Source organism: Mustela nivalis, assembly GCF_964662115.1.
Source record: "Mustela nivalis genome assembly, chromosome: 17".
NCBI classification, from domain to species: Eukaryota; Metazoa; Chordata; class Mammalia; order Carnivora; family Mustelidae; genus Mustela; species Mustela nivalis.
The window spans coordinates 2,948,499-2,973,288 of NC_139036.1; the positions used below are offsets into that span (position 1 = coordinate 2,948,499).

A 24,790-nucleotide genomic window follows, 5' to 3' on the forward strand; every position below is an offset into this window, starting at 1 on the left:
ACTGGCGCTTGACTGGAGCAGAGGTGGTGGGGGAACACTGTCCAGAGAAGGACACATTGGAGGGCAGTCTTTCTGAAGGGTGGGCAGAAGTTGAGAAAAGGTGTTGCAGAGATAGAGAAAGGCAAGGCACGTCCTCTGCGGAAGGGTTTGTGGGGTTCCACCACAGGAGAGATGAGGGGGAGTGGGAGGACTGGAACAGAGTGTGAAGGATTCCATACAGCAGGTGAAGGAATGTGGTGGAGGTCTTCCCTGGAGGACACTTAGATCCAGTAGTGGCTTTTTTAAAGCAAGAGATTGGCATGATGATTCCTCCTTCAGGAGGAGAATTCTGGGCAATGTGGAGGATGGAGAGGGTGGGGCAAGGTTGTCTGGACTGAAACAAGTCAAGAGGAGAAGAGGGGCCAGGCAGAAGGGCCATTTCTAGGGCACAATGGAGGGGGCCGAGGCAGGGGAAGGGGGATGATGGGTCGGACCTTTCTGGACTTAAGCAGCTGATGTATTTCCCCTTCTTCCATGTCTTTTCTCATTGTCCCCCTGTCTTTCCCACCCAAATAACTTCACACGTATCCCTCCACTTTTCCATGCAACAGAGAAAGTAATATGCACAACAAGACAGTTTCTGAGATACTCTTTAAGGTTCAAACAGAGGAAATAAGATGAAATCAGAGAGGGAGACAAACCGTAAGAGACTCTTAGCTCCATGGAACAAACCGAGGGTTGCCAGAGGGGCTGGGTGGCTGCGGTAACTGCAGATGGGCATTTAGGAGGGCGCATGATGGAACGAGCACTGGGTATTGTGTCCAACTGATGAGTCACTGAATTCTACATTGGAAACTAGTAATACACTGTATGTTCACTAACTGAATTTAAAGACACGAAGTTATTTGAAAAAAGGTTCAAACATAGGCCCTCAGTTCTGTCTCCCCCTTCTAAGCTCACTCTTCCTCCCTTCCAAGCTTTAGATCATACATTTCTTTTAGACTTATGAATCACTTTTGTCAAAGGGTCAGGACCAGAACATAATGAGATAAATATTGGTATAAATGTAAGTGATTTGGGGGGACACCTGGGTGGCTCAGTTGGTTGAGCGTCTGCCTTCAGCTCAGGTCCTGGTCTCAGGGTCCTGGGACTGAGCCCCGTGTGGCACTCCCTGCCCAGCGGGGAGCCTGCTTCCCCTTCTCCCTCTGCTGTTCCCTGCTTGTATTCTCTCGCTCTCTGACAAATAAATAAATAAAATCTTTAAAAAAATAAGGTGATTTTGGGACTGAACTGTAGTGGTCTCTGTGGCATGAAAGTTACTGTATTAAAAGGTACTAATATAAGGACAATTTTAGAGAGATGCTAAAGAAGAGTAGAAAGAAATTAAAGAGATGGGTCATATACGGGTGGGAAAACCCATCATTATAAAGACGTTGTTTCTCTGCAGATTGTGTATAAATTTGACACCATATCAAAATAACAATGGGAAGCTGGTCCAAAGGTAGTGGCTTATCTCAAGTGATGGTTCATGGTTCCAACTTCTTGTTCTACTCTTGCCCCCTTCTCTTCACTGCTGCACCTGACTAGTCTTTAAAAGTAAATGAATAGGGGACACCTGAGTGGCTCAGGTCATGGTCTGAGGGTCCCAGGATCGAGCCCCACATCAGGCTCTCTGCTCAGCGGGGAGCCTGCTTCCCTCCCTCCCACCCCGCCTGCCTCTGCCTACTTGTGATCTCTGTCTGTCAAATAAATAAATAAAATCTTACAAAACTAAGTAAGTGAATAACAATGGGTCTTTTTGGGGAGGGGAACTTGATTCTAAACAATCAGAAAAATCAACTCACAAGTTTAGCCAGGATAATTCTGAAAAATAAGAATAAAGCAGGCCTTTGTCTAACCTGATAATTTATTATGTTAACAATAATTAAAATTGTTATTGGTGCAATGATACGAAACAGAGCAATGAAAGGGAACAGAGGACCCCGATACAGACTCACATGGTAGCATTTCCAGTCGACGGAGAAAGAACGGCATATTCACTGAGCTGGGTTGAGACAGTCGGCTATTCATTTGGGAGAAAAGAAGTGATGTCTCCATCTCATGCCTTAAACAAAATACATTCCAGATGGGTTAAAGCTCTAAATGCATGGAATAGAACTATAGAAGGATTAGGAGAAAAAACAGGAAAATATTTTTATAACCTTGGAGCTTAGGAAAAGCTTACTAAGACATCAAACCCCAGGGCTATAAGTAACACCAGGATACACTTTACCATGTGCCAAAACACTGTTCCAAGCATTTTACAAATATCAGGTCATTCAGTACTCACAGCTCTATGCGTTAGGGTTTTATGATCACCCCCCACTTTACAAATGAGGAAGTGGGGGCACAGTTAAGAAACTCAAAGACTCATACAGCTAGCAAGAGGCAAAGCTGGGGTCCGAACCCAGCGGTCTAGCTCAGGGTCTAGCTCAGAGTCTGTGGCTTTTATTGAAATGCCCTACCTCTAGAGGACTAAGAGATTAAAATAAATAAAATGACAAATTGGAAGAAGCCTCTTGCAAAGGGGCAACACATAATAATCAAGAATAACTCCAGGGGCACCTGGGTGGCTCAGTCCTTAAGCATCTGCCTTTGGCTCAGGTCATGATCTCAGGGTCCTGGGCTCTCTGCTGAGCAAGGAGTTTGCTGCCCCCCCCACCCCCTGCCTGCTTATGATCTGTCAAATAAATAAATAAAATCTTAAAAAAAAAACAACACTCCCCACATCTCCGAGGAGTTCCTATACAGTAATAAACCTAGTTATTGGGATTATGCATAAAGCACAGTTTCATATGATTGGGGGGTAGGTGTTAAGTTAAGGCAATCTTCCTAGAAGGCACTTTGCCAGAGTAGGCTTTCTCTTTCATCCAACTTTCATTTTATTCACTCAACAAATATGTATCGAGCACTTCTTATGGGCCAGGCACTATTCTTGGCGATAAGACTGAAGTAGTGAGGAAGACCCCTCTCATGTATTTTAGCCAGAGGAGACAGTAAGTAAGAAATACATTGGAGGGGCACCTGGGTGGCCCAATTAGTTAAGCATCTGCCTCTGGCTCAGGTCACGATTTTGGGGTCCTGGGAGCAAACCCCAGCATTGGGCTCCCTGCTCAGCAGGGAGTCTGCTTCTCCCTCTCCCCCCTCTCGGCTTGTGTTTTCTCTCTTTTAAAAAAAATTAAATACACTTGAGGTAGTGTTATGAGCTATTTAAAAAAAAATAAGCAGGGTGACTGGTAAAGGATGAAGGGGTTTGGCGTGGGGGCTACTTAAAAAAGGAGCCCTCTTTGAGGATGGCAAGATGGTATCAGAGCTTGAAAGAGAAAATTATTCCAGGCAGAAGCAGCAGCATGTGCAAAGGTTCTGCGGTGGGAGCGGGCTTGCTGGAGGATAGAAAGACTAGTTCGGCTCAGGGATGAGACAACACAGGGACCGACTGAGGGTACCCGTGGTTAGCATGGAGGTCGGAGAGGTGCGACGCCTCAGATCCCAAGGATTCTAGGAGCCCGGGTGGGAGGGTGGGATTTCAGTCACCTCTTGGGAAGCCAGCGAAGGGCTTTACGCAGGGAGTGGGATGATATTTATATACATATATTCTATAGTTACTAATATTAGTATTATTACTAACTGACTTACATCTGAAAAGACTGGTTGCTTTGCACAGAGAGGACTGCCCAGGGGCCACAAGAGAAGCCGCGAAGAGGCCATAGGAGTGAAGGGGGGCCGGGACCAGAGGGACCCTGGAGACGGAGAAATAGAGAAAAACACAGCCATAGGGGATTCGTGTTTGGAGAGGAAATAAGTAAGGGCGACCCTTAGCCTTGACTTTTCTTCGGGTTGTGAGGTCGCCCTCGTGCAGGACAAGCACACAGAGAGGTGTTGGAGCGTTCCGAGGCCGCACCGGGGAACGGCGGCACGGACGCAGCAGGGGTTAAAGCGCGCCCGCGGCCCAGTGGCCGGCAGCACAGAGAGGCAGCGTGGGGCGGTCGCGATGGAGGCCTCGGGGACCCAGGCGGCTAGTCTCCCTGCAGGCCGGGCGCTGTCGGAGCTCGTGTTTGAGGGGTGCGCGGACCGCCGCCTGGGCATTGCCGCCGCAGCACACACGCCCCCGACCGCGGCCCCGCTGACAGCCAACCGTCTGCACCCGGGGCGCGCCAGCTGAGCCCCCGGCCGCGGGCTCCTTTTGTCCGGCCCACGTGGCCCGCCCGCGCCCCGGCCGGCCCGCCCGCGCATGCTCCCTCACGCGCGGCGCGCAGAGCTCCGCCCCCGGCCGCCCAGTGCGCAGGGCCGCGGCCCCCTCCTCACGCCCCCTCCCCACCAGGCGCCCGTCGCGGTGCGTTTGCGTCATCGCGCCACGCTACCATCGGAGCCCGGGCGAAGATGGCGGCAGCCGTTCTTAGCGGGCCCTCGGCGGGCTCCGCGGCCGGGGTGCCCGGCGGGACGGGGGGTCTGTCGGCGGTGGGCTCGGGCCCGCGTCTCCGCCTGCTGCTTCTGGAGAGCGTGTCCGGGCTGCTGCAGCCGCGCGCGGGGGGCGCCGTGGCGCCCGTGCATCCCCCGGTGCGCTCGGCCCCGCACTTGCCCGGGCTCATGTGCCTCCTGCGACTGCATGGGACGGTGGGCGGGGCCCAGGTGAGTGCGGCCCGCGTGCCCGCGGCCCTGCCCGGGAGCCGGCGCCGCTGCGGGGCCGCGGGGCGCGGGGGGCGGCGGGGAGGGCGGGCTGGAAGGGCTGGGGGCTTCTGCCGGAGCCCGTGTCGGTCTGGGCGATGTTCACGCCGTCGGCGGAAACTCCGGGGCGAGAGGAGGGGCCTCGCTGCTCCGCCGCTGGGCTGTTGGTAGTCGCTCGGGACTGTGGGTTCGAGTCCTGGCCCCGCCGCTCAGCTGCACCATCTTCCTACTCCCCTTCGCGGTCTGGTTGTGGGATTGTTCCGACCGAGTGAACGGACGTGGACGACGAATGTTGACCGAGGTCCTCCCGAGCCGGAGCCTCGGGCGTTCCACTCTCAGATGCGGTGGCGCTGAATACAGTTCTGGAAACAGCGAGAGTGGCGTGGCCGAGACTCCTCACCTGACCCCGAGGTTTTCCTGAGGCGTTGGAGCTTAAGCCGAGATCCTCCCCCGTCCCCGGAAGAGCAGGGGGTTGGCTAGGGAAAGTAAATGGGAGAAATCCACGTGGGAAGGTCCCGTGGCAGGAGGGGCATCGCGTATGGGGTTGGGAGGCCATGGGGACCAGCGTGGGCACAGTGAGGCTGGTGCGGTGCGGGGCAGAGCCTTGTAGACTAGCTTAGAAGGGGTCCTTCTAAGGACCCGCAAACTAGAAACCCAGATGTCCACCAAAACACGTTCCTGCTCCCATGCCTTCCTCATGTTCAGTCCTGTTGATTTTATTACCCAAGTAGCTTTCAGATCTGTCCACTCCTTTCCATATCCTTCCTGGCATGTTCCAGTGTTAGCTTGAACTCCGCTCTCTGGCGCAGGTGAAGGCACTGCCTGTAGGAAGGCATAGTGTGTCCAACCCGGCGTCTAAGGGTGGGTGCTCCTTTCATATCCACTGCCATTGTCCTCACTTCGGCCCTCCCCAAATTCTACCCACCTCTCAAGATCCATATACATGAGGTCTTCCTTGTCCCATCTTTGTTCCTCGGACCTTGCCAGCACCCTGCTTCCTTCCAGCAGGAGGGTTGTCTCAACCTTGGATAGTTCTTTGGTCTGAGTCCCAGATTTATCAGGGATGGTCTCATCGCTGACTCTGAGTCCCAGATTTATCAGGGATGGTCTCATCGCTGACACTGACGTTACTCCCCACCATTGAGGGTGACAGAACTGTACATCTGCTACTCAGCCCACTTTGGGAAGTGGGAGCTGATGACACATTTTCTCGTCTCAGTCTCCCACCTTCTAATCCACGTGCGTTTCTGAAACGTTGTCTCTTCTGCCTATTCACCTGTGGTTTCTTTCCTTGTCCCAAGTTTTGCCTTCTCCCTCAAGACAAGTCCGTGAACCCAATGTCTTATTTTCCCCAAGTGTCTAAAGCCTGGCAGAATTTCGAGCAAAGCTAAAGGTGGTGTTGGAATCTAGGCTCCCCCTTTAATATTGTCCGTGCCACATTCTGGGGCATAGCCTGCCTTTTTTCATCTCTTGTCCCTCGCCTTGGATCTTGGGTTCGTGGGGCTCACAGTGCCACCTGGAGGGTTTGTGTCTGCCTGTTTTCATTCAAACAATACCGAGGTGCTGTTACGCAGTAGCTATTGTTCTCATCTCTGGTAGACGCGTAGGCGTGGTCTTTTCCCTTGGAGAATTTCTAGTCCAATTGAAATGAGAAATGAAAGTAAGGAAATAGGCTTGGAGCTTATTGGAAAGACAAATAGAACCATCGATTGGGCCATCTGTTTTGGCTGAATCACTAACTCGCTTTCCTATAGGTGGCGGGAACTCAGTAGTTGCACAGTGAAACTGCCCAGTTTCTGGTATGGATTATAGCAAGACTTGTGTCCTTGCCTTGGTCTTGTGGCATTTCACTTGTTTCTATCATGGCACCTGGAGTGAGCTTGCTCCAGGAAAACGCTGATGGTGTTTGCCGGGTTTTACAATCCTCTCTAGCTGGGTTTTCTTGACTTTGGGCCTTTGCACTGTTCTCCACTTGGGGTCCCTCCCCGTGCTGCTGCCCTGCTCCCTGGAAAAATCTTTTCAGTTCTGTGCTTTTCACTGCCTTTGGGAAACCCTTCCAAACCTTTACCTGTGATTAGCTGTCCTTTCTTACAACATAGTGAAATGATACATTTATTCATTTCACATGTTTATATAACCTTCTTCCCTCACCAAACAGCTAGGCTTTGATTTGCTCTATTTTGTATGTAATGAAAAAAGATGGAAATCGGGGCACCTGGGTGGCTCAGTGGGTTAAGCTTCTGCCTTCGGCTCAGGTCATGGTCTCAGGGTCCTGAGATCGAGCCCCACATCAGGCTCTCTGCTCAGCAGGGAGCCTGCTTCCCCCTCTCTCTCTCTGCCTTTCTGCCTACTTGTGATATCTCTTATTCTGTTAAATAAATAAATAAAATATAAAAAAAAAGATAGAACTTACTTCAGAGTACACAAAGGTAGAGAAAATAGTATTTTGAGGGATGCCTGGGTGGCTCAGGTCATGCTTCTTGGGTTCTGGGATAGAGTCCCGCATTGGTCGGACTCCCTGCTCAGCCGGGAGCCTGCGTCTCCCTCTGCCTTCCTCTCGGCCTCTTGTGCTCACTCTCTCTGTCAAATAAATAAATAAAATCTTTTAAAAAAACAGTATTTTGAACCATCCCACCCTATGCTGTCCCCATCACCCAAATTTAACAATGGATGTTTTACCAAATGGTTTCATGCCCACCGTCCCAACTCTGCTCCCCTCCCCCAGCTTTTTAAAGCAAATCCCACATCTCATTTCGCTTGTAACTGCGTGTTCTTAGAAGGATGGAATGTCTTATTCTGCTTTTATTCCCAGGGCTTTGTACTTTTCTGTGCCCTAGTCAGTAGCCACTGATCTGCTTAAAAATATCAATAAAAGGGGCACCTGCTGGCTCAGTCCGTAGAGCAGGTAACTCTTGATCTCAGGGTCATGAGTTCAAGCCCCATGCTGGGCATCGAGTCGACGTAAAAAAAAAAAAAAAGTATATCAATAAAATGACAACATTCTTTTGCTGAAAACCGCACAGTAATCCCTACCTTGTGTGGCCTCTGCTGACCTCCTGATTTCATCTCACACCGCCCCTTCTCTGTGTGGACCCCGCTCCAGCCGCCCAAGCTCACCTTGTTTCTGGAGTTGCTGGGACCCTTGCTCAGCAGCTCCTGGGCGCTTCTCTGGGAAACTCGGGAAGCTTGTGGAGGGTGACTTCCCACTTAAGTCTCAGCTTCTGTGCGCCTGTTTCACAGGAGTCTTTCCTGACCACTGCGCCCCAGTCCGCCCTGACACAGACGTTCTCTGACTCATTGTCCTGTTCGGTTTTCTTCCCAGCATTGATCACCACTGGAAAGAAATAAACCTATGTCTTATCTGTTACATTCTTTGTTCTCTTCTTACCCAGTTTAAGCTCCACTATAACCCCTTTGCTGCCCCTCCCATCATTGTACTTGCCGCCCGTACCTCCTCTGAGGTGAATTTAACTGTTCTTTCTCTGCCTGCTTCTGCGTAGCCCAGTGTGGCTTCAGGACAGGTGTCCTTGCGGACTGTTACTTAGCACTCACGGCCGTCATTGTCTGCAGTGGACCCTAGTGTCGCCCTAGTCCCACCACGTTTCCACTTCCTCAGACAGCCTCTAACTGCCTCTGTGTACCCTCCCCCTTAGATGTTCACCTGCATCCCGTCTCACTGAGAAGGTAGAAGCTGTTGGATGGGTGGCCCTTTGGGTTCCCGCCGGGTTCACTAAGTCTGTGGCCATACGCTCTGCCTTCCCTCCCACGCTGAGGGGTGAGCTGCTCCATGCCCCTGTCCCCCAACTTCACTAGCTCTCCCCACTGTTGGAGCATTTCATCCCGCACTGCCCCGAACAGCTTTAACACGCCCCTCCCCGGCCCCACTGTCTCCTGCCCCATTTCTCTTTTTGGCAAGACTCCTCAGAAGAATTGTACTTGATGTTCACAGTTCTCTTGTTTCTTCTTCTTTTTTTTTTTTAAATACCATTGCCGGGGCGCCTGGGTGGCTCAGTGGGTTAAGCCTCTGCTTTCAGCTCTGGTCATGATCTCAGGGTCCTGGGATCGAGTCCCACATCAGGTTCTCTGCTCAGCAGGGAGCCTGCTTCCCCCTCCCTTTCTGCCTGCCTCTCTGCCTACTTGTGATCTCTGTCTGTCAAATAAATAATAAATAAATCTTAAAAAAAATACCATTGCTTTGAAATAACTTAAAGTTTATGCAAAATTTGAAATAAAGTAATCCCCATAGACCCTTCACCCCGATGCCCTACATGTCAACATTTTATTTTATTTGTTTATGTTTAAAAGATTTATTTACATATTTTAGAGGGCAAGGGAGGGAGAGGGACCAGCAGGCTCCCAGCTGGAGATCCTGACCTGAGCTGAAACCCAGAGTCGATGCCTTAACCTGCAGTTCCCCTCTTTGCTGTCCTGTCGCGGATGCGTGGAGCCAGTCAGCCATCGCTGTGGTCAATCTCATGTATTTATTTTGATTACTGTTATTTTTAAAGGTTTAATTTTTTAAGTAATTTCTACACCCCACGCAGGGCTGGAGCTTGCAGCCTGGAGGTCAAGAGTTGTGTGCTCCCTTGCCCGTGGGGGCCGTGCGCCCGCCATGATGGGTATAGAATGGCTTATTCCTCCAGAAGGAAGTCCTGGGCCCCCGTGGTCCCTTCCCGCTTCCCTACGGCTGTGCTCTAATCTTTGTCTCTCGGTTTGCCTGTCTCCACCGGCTCACGGGAACAGATTTTACACGTGGCGTTTTGGGTCTGGCTGCTTTCGTGTAGCATCACGTTTTGAATGCTTGTCCGTGTCCCAGAGCTTCGTTATTATTATTATTATCATTATTATTTTATTTAATTTATTTTTTAAAGATTTTATTTATTTATATGACAGAGATCATAAGTAGGCAGAGAAGCAGGCCCAGAGAGAGAAGAAAGCAGGCTCTCCATAGAGCAAAGAGCCCGATGTGGGGCTCGATCCCAGGACCCCGGGATCATGACCTGAGCTGAAGGCAGAGGCTTAACCCACTGAGCCACCCAGGTGCCCCTATTATTATTATTTTTTAATATGGCCACTCACTCTTCCGTCCTGTGGGTCTGTGGTCCATCGACCGGTGCGTGGGCCCTCGGGTGGTTTTACTCTTAGGCTGTCAGGAAGGACGCTGGGAAGCGTCATGTGTGAATCTTGGCAGAACTGGGTTCTCGGTTCTCTTAGGACTGTCCCCGGGGTGGCAAGTGCTGGGTCATGTGACCTTCGGAGATGCTGCCAGAATGTTCCGAAGTGGCTTCCTGTTGGCAGAGTATTCAGATAAGGGTGTGTCTCACTGTTCCCTTCGCTCGAGGGCGCCCCCAGAGAGGGCTTCTGTGCCTGCTGCGTGGAGGCCCGACCTCCCTCCCCCATGCCAGGCGCTCAGCTCCTTCCCGAGTCTGCTTTAGGCTGCCCCATGGCCCTCGGCGCCATCCCACTCATTAGTGTTGGGTCGTTTGTGTATTTTCTGCCATGCGCATCTAGCACACACGCTCCCCAGCACCTAGAGCAACGTCGCATGTGAGGTTAACCTTGAATACGTATTGACTGAAGAAGCGAGTCAACATTTCCGTCGTGAGAGCGGGGACCTTGTTGATTTTGTCTGGCTCTGGACCCCTTCATCTGTTGCCGTGTGTCCCGTGTGTGTTGGGAGAATGAGTGATGGGCACGGTTAGGGGGGCCCAGGGGTCATGCGAGGAGCTCGGCCTTCCGCGGGGCAGCAGGGTACTCTTGGGAGGCCTGGGAGGAAACCTGTTTCAGGGCCCCCAGAATGTGCGGGAAGGAGGCTCTGGCTGACTGGGTTGGTGTTGGCATTGGCTAACGGCTCTGAGGAGGCCGGGAACAGGATGAGGAGGGTTTGGGGGTGAAGGCCGAGGGTAACAGATGGGGTCAGCATCCGTCTAGCAAGTGTGTGTGGCATCTGCTCTGTGCTGGGTGCTGCCCGGGGACACTGAGCTGGGACGTGGGTCTTGGAGGGAGGTGGGAGAAGGGGTCAGGCAGGACGGGCCTGGAGGAAGGCCCCTGAGGTACAGGCTGCTGAGTGTCAGCTGCTGGAAATGGGGCCTTGGGGCTCAGGGGAGGCTTCACAGGTGTGGGCAGGGAAGGGCCCAGAGAAGCGCCCCCTCCGACTTCAGCATCCCGTTCCTGATTCGCTTCCCTGTTTGCTCCCCCAGAACCTGTCCGCTGTTGGGGCGCTGGTGGGTCTCAGTAACGCACGGCTCGGTTCCATCAAAACTCGGTGAGTCTTTAAGCCTCATTTTTCCAGGGGGTGGTTCCTCAAGAAGCAGGCTGTCCATCTGTCCATCCATCCATGGTCAGCACCCTGTGGCCTCAAGAGACTTCTTGTCGAGAGGGTGGAGGGTTTCCTTCTTCCCGTGGGTTCCCATGGGGTGAGCTCCGCCTGCCCCGGCCCCAGCTCATCCTACCTGGGACCACCTCCGTTCCCAGCGTCTTCGCTGCTCGCATCTCACCAGAGCCCTCCAGGCATTTCGGGAGTCGGAAAGCACTGAGGGTCTGGAAGGGGCATCTGCTCTGGCCCCTGGTGCACCAGCGTGGTGACTGGTATTCTCGGGAGTGTGGCTGCCGCTGTGGGCTGTCACTGGCTGCTTCCCTGCAGGTTTGAGGGCCTGTGTCTGCTGTCCCTGCTGGTGGGAGAGAGCCCCACGGAGATGTTCCAGCAGCACTGTGTGTCCTGGCTCCGGAGCATTCAGCAGGTGCTGCAGGTAAGGGGTCCTGCCCCCGCCAGGACAGGGGCAAGAGAGGCAGGGTCCTGACAGCAGGGAGCACGAGCGTCAGGTGCAAACATGGTAGTAAACTTTCTGATGTTTTTATCCAGGGGGTGTTTGGATTCATTTGACCTTCACACACTGGAACCACTGATGGATTTCACTTCCTCGCTAGCTTTTCTAACAAGTGACATCGCGAAAGTTCCTTTTTCTGGGTGTTTTATTTTTATGTATTATTTGCTTGGGTGTTTTTTTGTTTTGTTTTGTTTTTTGTCTTTTTTTGCTGCTCCCTTTTCCTCTTTCAGCATTTTCAGTTTTTTTCTAACCTGCTTTGATGATCTCCCCACTTCATTCTTGCGCAAGCACATTCTGAGCACGGGGGCTGAGTGGTCCACGGGGGCTGGGTGGGGGCACCGTGGTCGGGTGACCCTGGCCCCCGCTGGCATGGTTCTCAGAGTCTAGCACAGGGCTTTGAGGGACTTTCCAAGAAGTAAATGTCTGCAGGAAATAAAGAAAAACAACACAGCATAATTTTACTCAGAAAATGCAGCATGTGAACCATGCCCAGTTAGCTGGTACTCACCTTTCCAGAGCATGTGTTCAGAGCAGGTCAGTAAATTGCACTTACCTGACAGCCGCCGTGGAAATCCGTAAATCTGTGTACCGGCGGGAGACGTGGTGCAGTCCTCCCGTCTGAATTCCTCCATGGTCAGAGCCTTGTCCTCCACACGGCCCTGGAAGTTCGTCGTCCTTCATTTGTGTGACTGCAAGCGTGTGTGATGGCGTTCAGATTGCAGCCAGGTTTGATCAGTCTTTGAATTTTTAAGCTACTGAGAACAACTTCAGGGGGTTGTACCGAGTAGGTGCTGAAGGCCTCAGTATGACAGGAGTCTGTCTGTCCAGTAATTCTCTAAATACACTGCTGACTGTGTGATCAAAGGCCGTGTTTTGTCTCTGGCCAAACCTTTTTTTTTTTTTTTTTAAGATTTTATTTATTTATTTGACAGAGATCACAAGTAGGCAGAGAGGCAGACAGAGAGAGAGAGAGGAGGAAGCAGGCTCCCCGCTGAGCAGAGAGCCCAATTCGGGGACCCTGGAATCATGACCTGAACCGAAGGCAGAGGCTTTAACCCACTGAGCCACTCAGGTGTCCCTCTGGCCAAACCTTCTTTAGGAAAATTTTCATCGTTCAAGTGCGGCTGACATGCAGGGTTGTGTTCGTTTTGGTGTGCCCACCGTGGCTCGAGAGTTTCTGTGCTCTTCTCCGGGGTGTAGATAGGAAGTGTTCTGGCTTTGCAAACCACGTATGCTTTTTGTTGCATTTTCTTTCTTTTTTTCCTTTCCAACTGTTTAAAAATGTAAAACTCCTGTTCTAGCTTGTGGGCCATGCGAGAATAGGCTGTACAGACCATACAGTTGCTGATGCCTTTTGTAGCGGGAGAGGCTTTTCTAGAATAATCGCACAGCTGGGGGCCCGGCCAGCCTGTCAGGAGGGCCAGCCTGTCAGGAGAGTGTGTGACTCCACGTGGGGCATGCTGTCTGGCCCGGTGGGGCGTGGAGCGGCTTACAGACAGAAGGGAAGGCGCCCTGGGTGTGGCGCAGCATGCCGCCCGGGATGTGGGGTGAAGAGCACAGTCTCTGTGGACCAGTGGTTCATGGAGGGCTTCTCTGAGCTGATGGGGCTAAGAACGTGTTGATAAGTGTGCAAAAGCCCCGAGAGGACAGGAGTTTGGCCCAGTTGGAGAATTACCAGCAAGCCGGTGTGGCCGAGTGGGGTTGATGAGATGCCACTGGGGACGGGGGGTAGGGAGGGATGTCGGGACCGAACAACGTGTGGGGGACTGGGGCATGTTAGGGAGCTCGGTGTTTGTTGTTGGAACACTGGGAATTCATGGAAGGTGGGTTTTTTTTTTTTTTTTTTAAGATTTTATTTATTTATTTGACAGAGAGAAATCACAAGTAGTCGGAGAGGCAGGCAGAGAGAGAGAGAGGGAAGCAGGCTCCCTGCTGAGCAGAGAGCCCGATGCGGGACTCGATCCCAGGACCCTGAGATCATGACCTGAGCCGAAGGCAGCGGCCCAACCCACTGAGCCACCCAGGCGCCCCGGTTTTGTTTTTTTTTTTTTAGATTTTATTTACTTAATAGAGAGAGAGATTGAATATGAGTGAGGGATAAGGGCAGGGGTAGAGGGAGAAGCAGACTCCCTGCTGAGCAGGGAGCCTGACACGGGGCTTGATCCCAGGACTCAGATCATGACCTGAGCCAAAGGCAGACGCTTCACCCACGAGCCCCCCAGGTGCCCCTCATGGAAGGTTTTGAGTCGGGGTGAGGACGAGATGATGGTGGTGGTGACCTGATCAGATTCTCAGTTGGAAGTACTACCTCGGCTGCTGTTTGGAGAAAGAACTAGAAAGGAGCCAGATTGTAAGCGGAAAGACCTCGTAGAGGGGAAACCTCCTGGTAGCTTCTGCTATCAGGGAGGAGCAGAAAGGATGGGAGGAGGCTGCAGAAAGGATGAGAAGTTGAGTCCAGGAGAGGCTTAGAGGCAAAGTGGACAGGTCCTGATGGTGGAACAGGTATGTGTGAGACAATCCCGGATTTCCGAGCACCAGGACGGTCAGGCTCAGAGGGGAGGGGGGCAGCCTGGGGAGCCAGGCCTCGGTGACTCCCTTAGTGAGCATAGCCCTGAGCAGGTGTGAGCGGCAGCCCGCGGGCTCGGTGGGTTTGGGGGGCAGTGGAAGCTCAGGTGAGGGTGTACTCGGGCACTTCCACGGACAGCGTGGGAAGACGCGCCCCCCCCGGACACGGCCAGGTAGCGGAGGGGAGCCAACAGGACGGGGCACTGCGCCACAGACGGCATGGCAGGGCTGTGGGTTGGGTGGCGTGGAGGGAAGGGGCAGGACCCGTGTGTGTGTCTCTGCGGCTCAGAGGTAGAGCGAGGTGTGGACGGAATGCTGGGTTTCCGATTGAGCAGCTCAGGGGTTCGGAGAGGGGCAGAGCACAGACATGGGTCGGGAGCGGGAGCACGTGGGGGAGCCAGGCAGTCCCCATGCTGGGCTCTCATGGGAGGGAATTGTGCAGTGACTTCGGGCAGGTGCGTGGGGCTGGGGAAGGGTATTTACAGAGGGGTGCTTCTCTGCGGGACTAGCGGGACAGGCGCTGGGGGACAGTCCACGCACAGGGTGACAGGATGGGGGAGAGGGCTGTGAGAATGAAGGGACGGTTTCAGGTGTGGCCGGGGACTCTTTCCCGTCCCAGGGCTTCCTTTGTCTGTGAAGGTGAGGAGGGGTGACCAGAGGGGGCATTAATGGGACCAAAATGCAGTGTCAGAGGTCCCTGTTCTCCCTTTCTTTTTTCTAATTTCTATTTTATTTTTTAACTTAAATTCAGTTAGATAGCACACAGTATATCATTAGTTTGCAGATGTGGAGCTTGGGGTTCCATCAGTGGTGTGGAACACCCAGTGCTGATCACATCATGCGCCCCCTCCATGCCCCGCACCAGTTGGCCCAGCCTTAGCCCTCCCCGAGCTTACTTGCTTACTGATGAGCTGTACTTGTTTCGTGGCTGCACAGCCTTGGGTCTGGCAGGAGGTCGGTGCCAACTCTGCTTCCCGTGTACACGTTGATTTTCCAGGGCAGTCCTAGATCCACTCTGTTTTTTCCTCCACGAGTCCAGGGTAGGTGCGAGCCAGGCCGAAGCCTACTCGGCGACATGGGGCGGCTGCGCTATGGCTGTGGCTGTCCCTGGGCGAGAAGGATGCTCCTCCGTTCCTAATGGGGGAGCGCAGTCAGGAGAACTACTTGCCATCTTCCGTTAGTCAGATCTGTAAGGCCTGGCTTTGTTTCTTCCCAGCACATTCAGGGCCTCAGATACCCGTGGTACTAAAGCCTAGACACGTGTTCTTTCTGTAGACACGCTACATCCCCGTGTCCCAGTGGGTGTGTGGGCAACAGTGACAGTGCAGTGTTCCTCGGAAGCTCCATACTGGCCTGCCCCTCCCCGGGCCACCGCCTCTTGGCGACTGCGGAGGCGAGCTCAGGAGCGTGGGGTTCGTTGCTTTTAGTCCCAGGACCCGCCCCCCACGATGGAGCTGGCCGTGGCTGTCTTGAGGGACCTGCTCCGCTATGCAGCCCAGCTGCCTACGCTCTTCCGGGACATCTCCATGAACCACCTCCCTGGCCTCCTCACCTCCCTGCTGGGCCTCAGGCCGGAGGTGAGACCCCTCCCACCCCCCTGCCCCCAGCCCGAACAGTGCTCTCCCTCCAGCAGGTTGGAGTGCAGGGAGCAGGTGGGAGAGGGAGGAGAGGTAGGGCTGAAGACAGTGTGGTGGGGGATGGTGAGCCTGTGGGGTCCTGGGGGCGTTGGGCTCTGCGCCTCAGCCTGACTCTCTGTTCTGCCCACAGTGTGAGCTCTCAGCGCTGGAGGGCATGAAGGCCTGCATGACCTACTTTCCTCGGGCCTGTGGGTCTCTCAAAGTAAGTATTCCCCGAAAGGCCTTTTCCACCCACGTAACCCTTGCTCACTGTCTTAGCTCAGAGCCCACAGCGGAGGATTCGGAGCACCCGTCTGCCGAGCGCACGGTCCTGTCCCCGCGGCTGGCTCTCTGGGCTCACTGGGAAATTGACTTGCCGGTGCTCAGTGAAGATCGGAACCCGCGTCTGATGCCAAAGCCCTTAACCCAGACTCCTTCCCCTGTCTGCCTTGACCGTTCTCCCATCCTGTCTCACTTGCTGCCTACGGCTCTTGCCGTTTCCTCCAGGAAGTCTTCCTGACTGACTGCTTTTCTGTATTAACACATAGTTCCGACTAAACTATGTCATGACCTGTACGGGGTTTTTTGCTTGTGGTTTTTCTGTTTTATTTTTGTTGTTGTTTGTTTTTTTTTTTCAAGGTTTTATTTATTTGACAGAGAGAGAGACAGTGAGAGAGGGAACACAAGTGGGAGAAGCAGGGTTCCCGTGGAGCAGGGAACCTGATGTGGGGCTTGATCCCAGGATCCTGGGATCATGACCTGAGCCAAAGGCAGATGCTTAATGACTGAGCCACCCAGGTGCCCCTTTGTTTTTTTAACCAAAGTTTTACCGAGTTCTGTAAACTCTCCCTTTTTTCTAAAATGCTCTAAGGGAGTTGCTTGCGTGCCGCAGGCTGGGTCCCTGTGCCTGAGCTTGCTTTTGGTCGGTGGTCAGGGCGAGGCGTTCCTGTGGGGCTTATTGGTTCAGCTCCCAGTGGGCATGTCTGTCTGCCTGCACCCCCCTCCGCCCCCACCAACCTTTGGGTTCAAACCGTTGGGGCCTCTGGGATGCCCAGTGTTCCCTGCACTGGTGTGTCTTGGTTGTCCCTATGAGCGTGGAGGAGAATTCAGCCTTGAGTTTCTGAGGCCAGGCCCGAAGTTCCAGGGCACTTTGTAGAGCTCTAAGACCTTTTCCAGATGTTGCTACAGGGCGGGATGGGTGTGCTTTTATTTTGCTAAGAATAAGGTGTCCTGTGGAGAAGGGCCATCTGCGGAGGGTTCTGGCTTTGTGGGCTGCCAGCGTGTCCGTGGGAAAATGCAAGGCTCCCGGGCGGTCTGTACCTGGAGGCTCTTGCCGTGGGGACAGGACAGGATAGGTACCGTGGGAGTGTCTGTCCTTGGCTTGGTGTGGAGGATCCCAGGGCAGCCGCGGTCTCCTAGGTTCTCCCAGTCTGGGCTGCTGCGCCCCTGCCTTCTGAGGCTGGGAGGTGAGTCTGCAGGGCCTCTAACTTTCCTCGCCGAGGAGATGAGTGCTTTGTGGCCTGAGACATGGGGGCCATGCCCCATGGGCACACTGCTTGCTCGCAGGTCAGGTGGAGTGTCTTGCGGGAGCCCCCACTCCTGTACATCTCCTAGGGTTGTGCTTTGCCGCACTTCCAGACATGGCCCGCAGCCTGCCCTGTGCCTTGCTCTCTGCAGGCGGAAGTGGGAGCAGGAGTGGACCGAGAGGGCAGGGCACTCCGGGATCAGGCCTTTGGCTGCCCTCCAGGAAATGTCCTCGGGGAAGCGGAGCAGTCAGGAGACATGTGTGCGGTTGCTGTTGGTCTGAAGCATACCGAAGCCTCCCGCATTGCTGGGAAGGTGCCCTCCAGGCACCCCCCGACCCTGGGAGTGGTTCCAGGCCTTGTACCCTGGGGTCAGCGAGAGCAGCACTTGGCTGGCTGGCTGTGAGTCCTGAAGGGTGACATGGGAAGCCCCACGCAGTTCCCGCTGCGGGGCAGGTGTGGGGGAGGTTGGGAGGCTTGGCCTCTGTCCGGAAGTGCCTCTGCGTGTCTGCAGCCCATGGTTCCTCTGTGAGTTCACCATCGTGTGCAAGATGCCCCGTACTCACTGGGTCTCTATTCTCCAGCCTGGGGTCCACGGCCTCTGTGCGCTCCCGACCATGCGTCTCCCTGCTGGTCCTACCCTGTGGGTGTCCTTCTTCTCAGCCCTGCTGGCCGCCGGCCCGCCCCCAGGGCTCACGTCTCGGGTCCTTCTGATGCCCTCTCACTTCCCCTGGAGCTGGGGGCCCCGTTTCACACCTTCCCGACTCTGATGAGAACGTGCGTTCTGAGGAGTGTGATAGAGTCTCGTGTGTCACTGTTAGCAAGTTAGATGCGGAGATCGTAGCTCTAACAGCGCCTGAAATTCCGAGTTAGTGATGTACGACGTAGACCAGTGTTTCCAGATGCCTGCGAATTAGAACCAGAGGTGGAAAGGCGTGATTTCCCCTGGTGGCAGGCAGAGATGTTGCCGCCGCTGCTGGGTTCTCTCTGTCTGCGTTTGTAGTTATCTTACAGGCTAGTGAAACAGAAAATGTTTCTTGCCAGCTATGTTTGCAGGCCCCCTGGATTCTAGGTGGCTTTGCCGCGGCCAGCTGAGCGGTGTTTGCCTATGGCCAGGCTGCTCTGACCTGTGCTGACCAGCGCACCCCTGCCTGGGGCCTCTCTCCCTGGCTCACATCTTCGCCTGGTCGAAGCTGGAGGAACAGGACTGTCATTTTGCAGAAATGGGCCTGAGGGAGCCCGGTGTCTGTGGGGGGGGACCGGGAGGTGAACTGAGGACGAGGGCCGACTGTCAGCAGGTCTGCTCACAGGCTGGGCACTGCGGGTTCTGTGTCCGCAGGAGACAGAAAGCTGGGTTTCCGTTCTGCTGCTGGCAGTGGACCAGAGTGTTCCTCTCTGGCCCTTGACTCACCAGCCTCTTCCTCTCTTTCCCCCGACCCAGGGCAAGCTGGCCTCGTTTTTTCTATCCCGGGTGGATGCCTTGAGCCCCCAGCTCCAGCAGGTAAAGGGAAGAGAGGGAGGCGGAGAGCTGGAGCAGAAGCTGGAGCTTCTGTTATCTCTTGGCTTTTCTCTCTGTTGCCGCCGTCGGATCGGGTTCTCGCTTCCCTCCTGTTTCGTGCACAAGATGCCTCGTTGTCCTTTCTGCTCCACTCTGAGCTCTCTTGGCACGTGGGGGTCGTTGGGCTGCGGGGCTGGGCCGGGGTCCCGTCTGACCGCATCCGACCTCTCTCCTGCAGTTGGCCTGCGAGTGCTACTCCAAGCTGCCCTCTCTGGGCGCCGGCTTCTCGCAGGGCCTGAAGCACACGGAGAGCTGGGAGCAGGAGCTGCGCAGCCTGCTGGCCTCCCTGCACAGCCTGCTGGGGGCCCTTTATGAGGGCGCAGAGACCGGTATGGGCCGGGGGTGGGTGGTGGGGAGGGGGAGTGGGTAGTGGGTTTCCACCTCCACAAGGAAGGCAGGAGGGGCGGACGAAGGGTGTCAGGGCGCGACGTCCTTGTGTTTCCGTGCAGCCCCCATGCAGTATGAGGGTCCTGGCGTGGAGATGCTGCTCACGCCCTCGGAGGATGGGGACGCCCATGTCCTGCTGCGGCTGCGGCAGCGCTTCTGCGGACTGGCCCGCTGCCTGGGGCTCATGCTCAGGTGTGTGGGGACCAGGGGCCGGGGCCATCCTCATCAGGACAGGGTGGAGCCGGGGGACGGGGGGCGGTCAGGCTGGGGAGCCCGCGCTGAGGACTGGTCTACTCTCCTCCTCTTTAGCTCAGAGTTCGGGGCTCCCGTGTCCGTCCCTGTGCAGGAAATCCTGGACGTCATCTGCCGGGCCCTCAGCATCAGTGCCAAGAGCATCGTGAGTGGAGCTGGCGCTCTGCATGGTGTTCTCTGGCTGGACGGGGGGTGGGGGCAGTGCGGGAGCCGCCACTCCCACAGCGGCGTCTCCTGAGGCTGTCCTGGCCAGCCCCCTTTTCTCTGGCCGGGTGCCACTGCGGTGCTTGTCCTGACATGTGCCCACTGGGGCACGTTGGTTCCGGTTCTCAGGATGCATCCAGCGGGTGCTTCCCCAGGGTGGGGGTGAACCTGGGGCTCAGCGGGGTCATGGCTGAGAGGTCCAGCCAAGCTCCCTGTCGTCCTCTCCAGGTCTGTTTTAGAGGACGGGGTCTTTCCTGGTGGGCCAGTGGGGCGTGCGGGCCCCTTTCTGTGCGCACACATGTCTCTATGTCCCTCTCTTTCTCCGCGTGGCCGCTCCCCCACTCCTGCCGTGTTTTCCCGCAGAGCTTGCTTGGAGACGGCCCCCTGCGGCTGCTGCTTCTGCCTTCTATCCACCTGGACGCCCTGGACCTGCTGTCTGCGCTCATTCTCGCGTGAGTGGGAGAGGACGGGGTGGTTGGGAGACGAGGACGCACCGGGAGCGGAGCTCACTGTTCTTTCTTCACTCTCAGGTGTGGAGGCCGCCTCTTGCGTTTTGGGGCTCTGATCAGCCGCCTGCTTCCCCAGGTCCTCAATGCCTGGAACCTTGGTAGGGATACCCTCTCCCCAGGCCAGGAAAGGCCGTACAGGTGACCGTGAGGGCGGGCGCGTACCAGAGAGCATGGGCTGGGAGTTCCGAGGGCGTCCCCCTCATGGACTGCTCTCTGTCCCCCCCACCCCCCACCGCCATAGCACCGTGCGGGCCAAGGTATATGCCGTGCTGGAGCTGTGGGTTCAGGTGTGTGGAGCCTCAGCCGGAGTGCTGCAGGGGGGCGCCTCCGGAGAGGCCCTGCTCTCCCACCTGCTCAGCGACATCTCCCCGCCGGCCGACACCCTGAAGGTAAGTGAAGGCCCTGCTCCTGGCCCAGGACTCTTGTGCGGCACCCTTGCTGGAGCGAGCCTGCCTGCTAGACGCTGCTCCTGCTGCCCTCCCGCCTCCTTGTTGGCCCAGGGCTGGCGACTTAATGTCCGTCCTCCACCAGCTGCGCAGCCCGCGGGGGAGCCTGGATGGGGGGCTACAGTCCGGGAAGCCCAGCGCTCCCAAGAAGCTGAAGCTGGACATGGGGGAGGCCGCGGCCCCGCCCAGCCACCGGAAGGGGGACGCCAACGCCAATAGTGACGTGTGTGCAGCTGCGCTGAGAGGTGGGAGAGGCCGTGCCCTGCGGCCCTGGGCGCGGGCAGGGTGGTGTTGGACGTGCAAGAGTTCTGCCTCGTCGGTGCTCTGGGCCCCGCTGCTGGCCCTGCAGCCTCTCGCTCGGCTCTGGCTGCGTCTCTGCTGGCCGCGGCCTTGTGTACCCTGTTATAGAGGGCTGGAGTGGGGTGGTTTGCCTGCACCGGCCGAAGTGGGGGCTCAGTATGGGCTGCGAGCACCCGACCCACAGCCAGCCTGACCTTGTGACCCCCCTCTCCTTCCCCAGGCCTCAGCCGGACCGTTCTTATGTGTGGGCCCCTCATCAAGGAGGAGACTCACAGGGTCAGTGAGTACGGGGGCGCTATTTGCATGGGGGCCACCCCCAGGGGTCAGGTGTCAGCCCTGGGAGCCAGCGCTGTGGGGGGATTGGGCGGTCTGAGCGCTGTCTCTGAGTGTGCTCCGTGTTCTTTCCAGAGACTGCACGACCTGGTCCTCCCCCTGGTCATGGGGGTCCAGCAGGGCGAGGTCCTGGGCAGCTCCCCGTATACCAGCTCCCGCTGCCGCCGGGAGCTCTACCGCCTGCTACTTGCACTCCTGCTGGCCCCGGCTCCCCGCTGCCCGCCTCCCCTCTCCTGCGCAGTGCAAGCCTTCTCCCTTGGCCAGCGAGAGGACAGCCTTGAGGTAGCTGCCCCTTGGCCCTCCCTACCCCCCACATCTGAAGCCAGGGCCTCTCCTTCTGATGCCTGATGCTCACACCTGCCCTTGGCCTCTTCCTCAGGTGGCATCTTTCTGCTCGGAAGCGCTGGTGACCTGTGCTGCCCTGACCCACCCCCGGGTCCCTCCCCTGCAGTCCATGGGCCCTGCCTGCCCTACGCCTGCTCCAGTCCCCCCTCCTGAGGCCCCATCTCCATTCAGGGCACCCCCCTTCCATCCCCCGGGCCCCATGCCCTCGGTGGGCCCCATGCCCTCAGTAGGCCCCATACCGTCGGCGGGTGCCATGCCCCCGACGGGGCCCTTGCCGCCAGCGGGCCCCCTGCCTCCGACACGCCCTGGACCTCCAGCCACAGCCAACCACTTAGGCCTCTCCGTCCCAGGCCTGGTGTCTGTGCCCCCCCGGCTCCATCCTGGCCCAGAGAACCATCGGGCAGGCTCCAACGAGGACCCCGTCCTCGCCCCTAGTGGCACTCCTCCACCCCCCATACCCCCGGATGAGACTTTTGGGGGCAGAGTGCCCAGGCCGGCCTTTGTCCACTATGATAAGGAGGAGGCATCCGACGTGGAGATCTCCTTGGAAAGCGACTCTGATGACAGCGTGGTGATCGTCCCCGAGGGGCTGCCTCCCCTGCCGCCCCTCCCCCCCTCGGGCTCCACACCCCCGCCTGTGGCTCCAGCCGGCCCACCAACTGCCTCCCCTCCTGGGCCGGCCAAAGAGGAGCCCGAGGAGCTTCCCACGGCCCCGGGGCCTCTCCCGCCCCCCCCGCCCCCCCCTGTACCGGGCCCCGTGGCGCTGCCGCCTCCCCAGCTGGTCCCTGAAGGGACTCCTGGTGGCGGAGGACCCCCCGGCCTGGAGGAAGACCTGACGGTCATTAACATCAACAGCAGTGATGAGGAGGAGGAGGAGGAGGAAGAAGAGGAGGAAGAGGAGGAGGAGGAGGAGGAGGAGGAGGAGGACTTTGAGGAAGAGGAGGAGGACGAGGAGGAGTATTTTGAGGAGGAAGAAGAGGAAGAAGAGGAGTTCGAGGAGGAGTTTGAGGAAGAGGAAGGAGAGTTGGAGGAGGAGGAAGAGGAGGAAGACGAGGAGGAGGAGGAGGAGCTGGAGGAGCTGGAGGAGGTGGAGTTCGGCCCCGCAGGGGCACCGGCAGAGGAGAGTGGGCCCCCGCCGCCAAGCCCGCCACCGGCCCTGCCCCCTGCCCAGTCCCCGAAGTCCCAGCCTGAGCCCGAAGGGGAGCCCGGGCTGCTGCTGGAGGTAGAGGAGCCGGGGGCTGAGGAGGGGCCGGCGACCGAGGCTGCCCCCACGCTGGTCCCTGAGGTGCTCCCCTCTGAGGGGGAGGGTCCGCCGGACCCAGAGAGCCCCCCAGCTGGGCCACCTCCCCAGGAGCTCGAGGAAGAGGAGCCTTCGGCTCCCCCGACCCTGCTGGAGGAGGGGACTGAGAGCGGGGGTGACGAGGTGCCGGTCCCCCCCGAGACACCTGCCGTGGCAGACGTGGAGGCGGAGGCCGAGGCAGAGACGGCCGCCCTCCCCGAGAAGGTAGGCGGGCAGGGGAGGGGGCTCAGCTCTGGGTCTGTCCTTCTGTGCGCCTGTGTGTGTGTGACCGTTTCCAATCTTACGTCTTTTTGCCGAAAAGGAGCAGGATGACACGGCCGCCATGCTGGCTGACTTCATCGATTGTCCCCCTGATGACGAGAAGCCACCACCGGCCCCGGAGCCCGATTCCTAATCCTCTCCTGCCGCCCTTTCGGTTTCTAATAAAGTTCTGTCCTGGGAGATCACCTGCCGCCCGCCTCTTGCACCGCTGCGTTCCTGGCCTGAAGCCCCATCGCCTGCGGGCTTCCCAAGGTACTCGTAGTGCTCCCTGTGCTTTTGCACAGCGGCCTGTGCTCCCCGGCGGCCCGACTGCCCTGCGTCGTCCCACCGTCCGCCCTCGGCGATGCTGGCGATTGAGACCACGAGTAAGGAGTGGGGCTGCTTGTCAGAGCCTAGGATGGGTGTGTGGGAGGTCAGAGCACTGTGTGTCCCAGAGAGTGAGAGTGTGTAAATATGCGTGCTCCCGTGCCGCCAAAACCGTGGGCTGGAAACCATGTGACTGGAGGTAGACAAATGGGAAAGGTACGGAGGTGTGAGCCCTGTTCCCGGGCTGGGCCTTCTTGTGACTGGATCTGCCCCCCCCCCCCCAGCTGTGGCCACGGCCCAGCTGGTGTCTGGTCTCTGCAAACACGGCACGCCTCGGCCTCTTTGGGGCTCTCGTGTGTGTGGGAGCTAGACGGGCGTCCGTCTGTGTGGCATGAGCACAGTTCTGTCTATTGCGGCATGAACACAGGCCGGAGATGTGGCAGGGCAGCTTGTCTTCCCGAGTGTGCGTGTCCTGAAGACGCTTGTTAGTGAGGCCAATTTTTGGCAACTTACTCAGGTTTACAAAACTTTTCCCCAACCTGCTATCTTGAGAAACCCCAAGCCTGTGGAAGGGCTGGAAGAAGAGTGTGACTATCACATAGACTCCCCGGTCGCAGACGTTAGTCCGTGTTCCTCTCTGTGCAGCTGTACTCTGTGTAGACCCGTGCGTCCGTGTGCACACGCACCTCTGCCCGTAGCAGTGTGCTCACATCTGGACCTACCTTTTTTTCATAGCATCGTGTAAAAGTCTGTTTGCAGACCTGGTCCTTGTCCTCTGAATTTGTTAGCGTTCTTTGCTGAGATTAAGGTCGTTTTTCTAGGTAATCACAATACCACCGTCAAAGCTGTGGTAAGAGCCCAGGAGCAAGGGTGGGCGCCCTGAGACGGGTGCGCGGGCGTGGACAGGGACGTGCCCACTGGGTCATGTGCTCCTGCGGGGACGGGTGACCGTGTGGGGACAGGGATGGGCATGCAGGGCGGGGCTGAGGGGGCTGGTGAGTGCGTGGGGCAGGTGTGTACCCTGGGACGGGTGCGCAGACACGCGCGGCCTTCGCTTCAGCTTTCCCGGGGAAGGTGGTGCCTTACCACCAAGGATGGACCCATGTCACGGAGTCACGATGTGGTTATTCATCAGACACTGAGTACCGGTTGCGTAATAGCCGCTGCTTTCTCCTTAATCCGTGTTTTAGAAATGCCTCCGGGTCACAGGAGCTTCTGGAGGAGCACAGAGGGTGTGGGGGCAGCCCCCCATTTCCTCTTCCAGTTGTCTCTGCGTGGTTAGGGCACAGTGTCGAGACTAGGGTTTGCTGCTGGTACGGTGATGGGCCGTTTCACTGGCAGTAGGCAGGGCAGTGCACGAAATGCAGAAACGCCC

At 56.7% G+C, this 24,790-nt stretch overlaps 1 protein-coding gene across 2 annotated transcripts; it reads left to right on the forward strand.

Moving 5' to 3' along the window:
• The first annotated feature begins 4,276 nt into the window (after positions 1 to 4,276).
• On the forward strand, positions 4,277 to 23,297 carry PELP1 (proline, glutamate and leucine rich protein 1). 2 transcript variants are annotated; one of them, XM_082707903.1, is made up of 17 exons: positions 4,277 to 4,647; positions 10,884 to 10,948; positions 11,327 to 11,432; positions 15,503 to 15,652; positions 15,843 to 15,914; positions 18,656 to 18,715; positions 18,951 to 19,101; positions 19,222 to 19,351; positions 19,469 to 19,556; positions 19,979 to 20,067; positions 20,146 to 20,262; positions 20,366 to 20,513; positions 20,656 to 20,815; positions 21,091 to 21,146; positions 21,279 to 21,485; positions 21,583 to 23,052; positions 23,150 to 23,297. In XM_082707903.1, the coding sequence occupies exons 1-17, from the start codon at positions 4,399 to 4,401 to the stop codon at positions 23,240 to 23,242; spliced, it is 3,411 nt and encodes a 1,136-aa protein (XP_082564029.1). In that variant the 5' UTR covers positions 4,277 to 4,398; the 3' UTR covers positions 23,243 to 23,297. The 2 variants fall into 2 exon arrangements, with proteins under 2 accessions (XP_082564029.1, XP_082564028.1); XM_082707902.1 differs by having other exon boundaries at positions 4,362 to 4,647; positions 18,629 to 18,715.
• Positions 23,298 to 24,790: the final 1,493 nt, after the last annotated feature.

Bases quoted from the DNA above. Each gene is read 5' to 3' on its own strand.
- PELP1 (XM_082707902.1), top strand. From the start codon at position 4,399: ATGGCGGCAGCCGTTCTTAGCGGGCCCTCGGCGGGCTCCGCGGCCGGG. The intron at 15,653-15,842 runs GTGAGACCCCTC...TTCTGCCCACAG, and splicing joins TGCTGGGCCTCAGGCCGGAG to TGTGAGCTCTCAGCGCTGGA. The intron at 19,352-19,468 runs GTGTGTGGGGAC...CCTCCTCTTTAG, and splicing joins TGCCTGGGGCTCATGCTCAG to CTCAGAGTTCGGGGCTCCCG.